The following is an 8,225-nucleotide window of genomic DNA, read 5'->3' on the forward strand; positions in this document are numbered from 1 at the left end:
CTGTCAATGAGTCTTCATTACTATCAACGTAATTGTATCGACCCGCTCAATAAAGTTAACATGTCGATAATACTGCACCATGAACTTCATAAAAAATTAAATTTAAATTTTTTTTTGTTCATGCCTACTACCAAAAAATTATTACACGGTGATAAAAAGAAAGTTGTATTTACCCCCCAAAAATGGTGCAAGTAAAAACTACCGCTTGTCCCACAGAAAACAAGATCCACATATGTAAAAATTAAAAAATTACGGGTGTCAAATTATGATATTAGTTATCATTAGGAGTCCTTACGATTAGGAGGCCTGAAAATGAGGAGGAAGGAACAGATAATAGATATAATATGTCAGGGCAGCTCTAGACAAGTAAGGTACGAGCGGTACAAGTCCCGATAATATTTATGAAATTGGGAGTAAATTATCAAGATCAAGGAGTGGATGTGACATATTCGGTGTAGGAATTGTTGAAGGACTCCATGGGACGGGTTGTTTGCTTCTTCTTTCTAGGAGGAAAGTTTTATTCAGTGTTTTAAAGGTTGGAAATGTGGGACAAACTGGGCTTTACTGTAGTTCCTTGGGTCCAATGCTGAGTCTCTGCAAATTTATTGCAGTGCTGTAGACTCAGATACTCATCGCTGGACCTGGAGAGGGTGAGTAAAGTACAATTTAAAAAGCAAAGCAAATCAATTTTCAGCCAGGTAAAAAAGTAGGCTGTGTAGGTTGGGAGCGGACAGATTTGGAAGCCCCCTGCAGATAGATGGTCTAGCTAGTGATGATGAGATGGCTGAAGTCATCGATATTGATGAAGAGAATGGACCAAGTAGAAAGCCTTGTGCTACCCCTACAGAACGGGAGGGTCAGACAGAGAGGAGCCAAGAAACAGCATAAAATTAGTGTCTTCCTCTTGAGCTGTTGAAAAAATTTATAGATTTATATTGACCTGAAAATGGATCAGAAGGGAAAAAGAATAAATCTTTCAGGTCTTACCGTGACTTTTGGTGAATTTTTGCACTTTTCTTTTCCAGCTTTTGTATTTTTGATTATGACAAACATTACAATTCCCCAGCAGAATATAACCCTGATGGTCAACAAGAACAACTATGAGATCCTGCGGCAGACCCTTATAGCTATAACCCTATTAAGCTTTGTGATCTTCAGCTATATCATGGCTGTAATGTTGACGATCTTTTTCACCAACTCTTCGGCTCGAGAACAGGTCCGCTACGTCCTGTTCGCCCACATGCTCATCAATGACTTAATATATCTGCTCTTCAGCCTTTTCCTCTTCTTAGCTTCCTTCTACCCTATCACCTTCCCGGTATCATTTTGCTATATTCTAGTCACCGTGTCGTCTACGTCCATGAAGGTGACCCCATACAGCCTTGCCATCATGTCCTTGGAGCGCTACATAGCCATATGTTTCCCACTAAGGCATGGAGAATTTTGTACTTTGCAAAGAACTACCATCGCGATTGGAGTAATTTGGGCAATTGGTCTTATCCCTAACCTTGCTGACCTCATTGTCTTGACTTTGTCTGTAGACAGTAGTTTTTTCCTAGTGCATTTGAGATGTATCCGGGCGAGTTTACGATTCACCGAGGTGCAAAAAGCCATCAGAGATTTTGTCTACATCTCAACATTTTCCCTGGTCGGACTGATCATCATTTTCACCTACATCAGGATCGTGGTAGTTGCTCTGAAGGTTGGTTCTGGAAAGTCATCTGCGTTCAAGGCTGGTAAAACGGTGATGCTTCACGCGATACAGTTATTGTTCTGTATGGCCGCGTTCAGCTATACCCTAGTAGAAATGCTACTGAAAGAATACGCCTCTTTGTTACCAATCATCAACTTCTGCTTCTTCATGTGTCTTCCAAGGTTCCTCAGTCCTTTCATATATGGAATCAAGGATGAGTTATTTCGGAATAACATGAAAAAATTTGTGTTCTGCATAGCCTATAAATGTCACCCAGGGCAAACACCTAGATATAATGGTTGAGCGCTACCATTCAGTGAGGGGGCTACAGTGGTAGTGGACGTCCACCCAAATGTAGAAGAAAGTAACCACAGCACTTCAAGAGAGGCAATCAGAATATAAAATTAAACTTTCTTGAAATGTCAACATAAAGCTCCAATATGTATAATGGCCATTGTTTTGGTCATCTCTGGAGCTTGGTCATGGCCTGTCTGTATCAAGTAGCTTAACCTGCACTGCTGACCATAAGAATGGCTATTTTATTCTACAACAGGGCAATACCATCATACAATGCTAAATAATATTTCTATACAATGTGGACATTACACTGCCACTGAGTGCTCAAATAATACCATTATCATAAAATTCATAAATAATACTTTCATATAGCCACTCAATAATAATACTACTATATAGTGCTGAAGTAATACTGCAATTGATTGCTAACACCACACAAAATACAACTGTGCAATGCCTAAATATTACCTCCAAATAAAAGTACCATACCGTGCCCAGGTAAAAGTCCCGTATGTTTCCCACCCAATTATTCCGTTCAATGTCATTTAGTGCCCATCACATCATGCTTAAATAATAGATTCATACAATATCCAGATAATACTACCATAAAGTGCCCACATGACACTGATAAATCTTTTTCTAATCAATCAATACTTCAATTTAATTGCAAAGTAAAACTAACATTTTGTGACTAATTAATTCCACCATAAATATTACGTCTCTGCTTTATCCAAATAATACAAGCATATCATTACCAAATAATACTACCATACCTTTCCACACATCACTACTATTCAGTTCCCAATTAATATTGCCATACAATGCCTAAATAATAGATTCATACCATATCCGAATAATACTACCATACAGCTCCAACATAAAACAGCCATATCTTTGACAAACAATTCTGCTATTCAATTCACAAATAAAACTGCCATTCAGTTCCCAATTAATAACACCAATTCAATGCCTAAAGAATAGATTCATACAACATCCAGATAATACTACCATAATGTGTCCATGTAACACTGACATATCTTTATCCAGCAGTACTTCCAGTTAACATCCAAATAAAAGTGCCAATCAGTGTCCAACTAATACCACAATACAGTACTTTATCCAAATAATACTGCCATGTCCTGACCACATAATACTACCGTATATTTCCACACAACACTACTATTCAGTTCTTAATACCATCCCACAATGCCTAAATATTATCTCCAAACAGTATCCAAGTAGTACTACCATGCAGTGTCCGCATTACCGTCTGCAAACAATTCTTCAAATAATATTGCCATTAAGTGCCCAATTAATACTATCATACAAACTCCAAAGAAATGAATGGAGTCATCTAGGGCAGCGAAGGAGTTAATGTCAAAATTCCTGATCAAGAAGATGAATGTTCACGCGCTTCACTCGTAGGTTTCTCCTGGCGGTATATGCCTTGGGGACGCCTTGTAAAAAAGAAGCCTGTTGCAGAAGTACTGTAGGTAGCGGCACTATTTATTGTCCAGGTTCTTCCACTTCGTTTTCTTTCCATCACAAAGGAAAACAACATTCCTTTTCCAATGTGATCATTGTGTGAACTCACGTTTAGCAACTTTCTACTTCACTCTGTGTTTCAAACTCGTCAATACAAGTGAAAAAATTGGACAGCACTGAGATGCTATCCGCGTGCCGTCCGTGTGCCGTTAGCGCGCCGCCCATGTGCTGTGTGATTTTCATGATTGTTTTCTAGGTGAAGCTTGAGAAAACATCTCAAGTGCAAAAAAAAAAACTGTTGAAACTGATGGTAAAACCCGACACTGATGAGAAGTACTGTGTTTATGCGTAGGAGAAAAATCACTAATGTCTGAATGAGTCTTAAGGCTATGTGCACACTGAGGTTTTTGAGGCTTTCAAAAACCATAAACTTAAGGAAATGCTCCTTCTCTGAGACATTTTTGAGAAGTTTTTCTTTTTCTGAAGAGTGTTGGAAGAGTTTTTTCCCCTGAAATGTTCTTTGCAGCCTTTTGATTGGACGGTGCCTGGTTTGGAGACTTTTCCTCCAGGATACTTGCTCCATCGCCTTTTACTCTATATTGTGAATTATAAAGAACGAACAGCTGCCACTGAGCGGAAACTCTCCAAATCCTCTTTTAAATATCAAAACGCCTTAAAAACTTGCAGTTTTCCCTAAGCTAGGTAATGTCCTTTTCAGGTGGATTCCGCCTGAGTGTAACATACCTGGCGGCGTCCTTGCATAGTGGTCCATCTCCCACTGTGCAAGAGCGCGCACTTGATCTCCTGTCCAGAATGTCTCTCTGGCTTCCCTCCATGCTGTCTGTTTGTGTCTGTTTCTGCTGCTTAAGGGCGGCGCCCGATCACTTCCTGCTTTTTGTACCTGCTGTGGGTCACACCCCTTGTGCGTCCTCAGCCTATTGCTGTCTGTCACCTGGTATATAACCCAGCTGCTGCAATCAATCCCTGCCTGAGCATTGTGTTTCATTCAGTGTGTGCTTGCACTCTGAAGGTGCCAGGTCCCGTTCTGTGTTCTCTTGTCTGCCTTTTCTGGAGGCTGTATTTCCAGGCCTGTCTGAACACGCTCCTAGCCTGTTCCTCCCGCCTTCTAGGGGCCGATTACCTAGACCCGTTCCTGTATCTCGTCTGTCCTGTATGAACACGCTCCTAGCCTGTTCCTCCCGCCTTCTAGGGGCCGATTACCTAGACCCGCTCCTGTATCTTGTCTGTCCTGTCTGAACACGCTCCTTGCCTGTTCGTCCCGCCTCTCTGGGGGCCGTATTCCCAGACCCGCTCCTGTATTCCGCTGCAGTATCGGTCTCCTCCGTACACTCAGTTCCAGTCTGAACTCTCTCCTATCCTTTACCTGTTTTGCCTCTATGTCCGTTCCCTTCCTTTTTCTGCAGAGTCTGAACTCGTACCTAACTCCTGCTTGTTGTCTCTGTACTCCCGTTTGTGAGTTTGTGGTCCACTCGCTACTTCACTGCAAGTACCCTGTGGGTATCTGGCTCTGTCTTTCCCTTCCTGTCTGTTCCGTGTGAACAGAGCCCTGTCCCCCCTGCTCTCATTCTTTCTCACTGCTCCGGCAGTCTCGTTCTGCTCCTTCTTTCTCTCTGCTCCGGCAGTCTCGTTCTGCTCCCTCTTGCTCGCTGCTCCGGCAGTCTCGCCCTGCTCCCTCTTGCTCACCGCTCCGGCGGTTCTAGCCTGCTCTGACTCCTTTGCTCACCGCTCCGGCGGTTCTGGCCTGCTCTGGCTCCTTTGCTCGCCGCTCCGGCGGTTCTAGCCTGCTCTGACTCCTTTGCTCACCGCTCCGGCGGTTCTAGCCTGCTCTGACTCCTTTGCTCACCGCTCCGGTGGTTCTAGCTTGCTCTGACTCCTTTGCTCGCCGCTCCGGCGGTTCTAGCCTGCTCTGACTCCTTTGCTCGCCGCTCCGGCGGTTCTAGCCTGCTCTGACTCCTTTGCTCACCGCTCCGGCGGTTCTAGCCTGCTCTGACTCCTTTGCTCACTGCTCTGGCAGTCTCGCTCCACTCTGACTCCCTTGCTCACTGCTCCGGCAGTCTCGCTCCTCTGACTCCCTTGCTCACTGCTCCGGCAGTCTCGCTCCGCTCTGACTCCCTTGCTCACTGCTCCGGCAGTCTCGCTCCGCTCTGACTCCCTTGCTCACTGCTCCGGCAGTCTCGCTCCGCTCTGACTCCCTTGCTCACTGCTCCGGCAGTCTCGCTCCGCTCTGACTCCCTTGCTCACTGCTCCGGCAGTCTCGCTCCGCTCTGACTCCCTTGCACACTGCTCCGGCAGTCTCGCTCCGCTCTGACTCCCTTGCTCACTACTCCAGGCGGCCTCGTCCTGCTCTGCTCTTGCTCGCCGCTCCAGGCGGCCTCGTCCTGCCCTGCTCTCGCTCACCTCTCTGGGCGGCCTCACTCTGCTGTGTTTGTCCGCCACATCTGTGGTTCTGTTCCTGAGTCCCAGTGTGTACTGGGTCCTATCCCGCCTGTGTTCCTACCTGCTAGTGCCTCCCTGTCTGCACTCTAGCTGTACTTGCCTGTACCCCTCTGCCTGCATTGTTCCGGAGTCCCAGTGTGTACTGGGTCCTATCCCGCCTGTGTTCCTACCTGCTAGTGCCTCCCTGTCTGCACCCTAGCTGTGCTTGCCTATACCCCCCTGCCTGCATACCCGCCTGCCTACCAGTCGTGCCTGCCTATACCCACCAGTCTGTGCGCCAGCCTAACCAGTCTGTTCCTGTATTCCCCTGTGTGGGTCAACAGCCGTGTCCGGGGTCTGTCCTGGAGTAGCACCTGGTCCCTCTGCTCGGTTCCTCCTTGGTGCACTGGCGTCGTATGCCGTCGTGCGACCCTGGTCGGATCGGGTGAATACCTAGTTACGCCCCTCCAGGCATTCACTCTCCGGCACGGTCCAGTGCAATCACACGCACACGCCGCTCAGCCCGGGCGTGTGCATTACAGCATGCTCAGGCCATGGTTCCCGTTGAGCCCCACAGCCTTCGCTCTCTGAGAAGTTTTCCAGCGAATACATGCATTAAAATAAATAAATAATTTTTTTCCCCTTTAGCTGAGTTCCAGGCGAATTACGCACCCGTCCAGATGGATCTATCTGCTCTCATTCCTGCGGATCCGCTACGTTACTATGGGGATCCAAGACAAAGTCGTGCATTTGTGGAGCAATGCATGCTACACTTCAAGTTCTACCCTCTATGTTTTCCCACCGATCGGGTTAAGGTGGCATTCATTATGTCTTACCTGGCGGGTGATGCCTTGGAATGGATCAACCCCCTATATGAAACACAGGATCCGATCCTCCTGGACCTAATGGCCTTCCTGGTGGCCTTTCTAATGGTCTTCGATGATCCTAACCCGGAGGCTCCTGCTGAAGCTTCACTTCCCAATATCCCGGAGCAGCCCCGATGGGTAATGTGTGTGGGTAGCGCAATAGTCCTCCAGCCCAATGAGACTACTGCCCACCCAGAATCCTCACAGGGTGACTACGCTTTCCGGAATACTTCTCCCAACCTCAAGAGGCAGTCCAGACGTGCTAGACGTAGAGGCAAGCTGTCACGCCAGGGTCTGTCCTCCCTGAGACCTCCTGACCCCAACCTTGAAGTCCCTACTGAAGCTTCATCTCCCTGTATCCCGGAGAAGCCCCAACGGGTAATATGCGTGGGTAGTGCACCAGTTCTCCTGCCCGAAGAGACTTCTGCCCATCCAGACTCCACACAGGAGAACTTCCTGCACCCGGCATCTGATGCTTCACCCACTTTAACCGGTGTGCATGTCCAAGGATGCTCCAAAGCTGTGGTTACCTCAGAGTCTGTGCACCTCTACTACCTGGCGGAGGACCCCCTGTTGCCTCCTGAATCCTCCGGGATACCACTCGATGACAAATGGAGAGAGACTTCTCTACACCCCTCCGACCAGGCGGAGGACCTCCAGTTGTCTCCAGAACCCTTCGGGGTGCTACCTGGTAGCGAAAGGACAGAGACTCTCCTATACTCTGTACCTGATACCTCGCTCGCTTCGTCCACTGAGTCCAACCTAGTGTACTCCGAAGCAGAGGTTACTCCCGAGTCTCTACACCCCTCCGACCAGGCGGAGGACCTCCAGTTGTCTCCAGAACCCTTCGGGGTGCTACCTGGTAGCGAAAGGACAGAGACTCTCCTATACTCTGTACCTGATACCTCGCTCGCTTCGTCCACTGAGTCCAACCTAGTGTACTCCGAAGCAGAGGTTACTCCCGAGTCTCTACACCCCTCCGACCAGGCGGAGGACCTCCAGTTGTCTCCAGAACTCTTCGGGGTGCCACCTGGTGGTGAATGGACAGAGACTTTCCTATATCCTGGATCTGATACCTCGCTTGCTTCATCCAGTGAGTCCGACCTAGTGTACTCCGAAGCAGAGGTTACCCATAAGTCTCTACACCCCTCTGATCAGGCGGAGGACCGCCAGTTGTCTCCGGAACCCTTCAGGGTGCCACTTGGTGGTGAATGGACAGAGACTTTCCTATACTCGGTACCCGATACCTCGCCTGCTTCGTCCAGTGAGTCCGACCTAGTGTACTCTGAAGCAGATGTTTTCTCTGAGCCTCTGCACTCTTCTGACCCGGCGGAGGACCTCCAGTTGTTTCCTGAATCCTCCGGGGTACCACCAGATAACAAAGAGACAGTGACTTTTCCTCATTATGTACCTGATAACCCGTCTATTTCTTCCTGTGAGCTTGACAA

At 47.6% G+C, this 8,225-nt stretch overlaps 1 protein-coding gene across 1 annotated transcript; it reads left to right on the forward strand.

The window, feature by feature from the left end:
* Positions 1-1,042: 1,042 nt before the first annotated feature.
* Positions 1,043-1,996, forward strand: LOC141244031 (odorant receptor 131-2-like). The gene has a single exon (XM_073668966.1). It carries the CDS (start codon positions 1,043-1,045, stop codon positions 1,994-1,996), a length of 954 nt encoding a protein of 317 aa, XP_073525067.1.
* The last annotated feature ends 6,229 nt before the right edge of the window (positions 1,997-8,225 follow it).

The sequence above is a fragment of the Phyllobates terribilis genome, unplaced genomic scaffold (assembly GCF_046119375.1).
Source record: "Phyllobates terribilis strain yellow unplaced genomic scaffold, ASM4611937v1 Scaffold_2__4_contigs__length_985480577, whole genome shotgun sequence".
Lineage (NCBI taxonomy): Eukaryota > Metazoa > Chordata > Amphibia > Anura > Dendrobatidae > Phyllobates > Phyllobates terribilis.

Coding starts and splice junctions, on each gene's coding strand:
- LOC141244031 (XM_073668966.1), top strand. CDS start 1,043: ATGACAAACATTACAATTCCCCAGCAGAATATAACCCTGATGGTCAAC.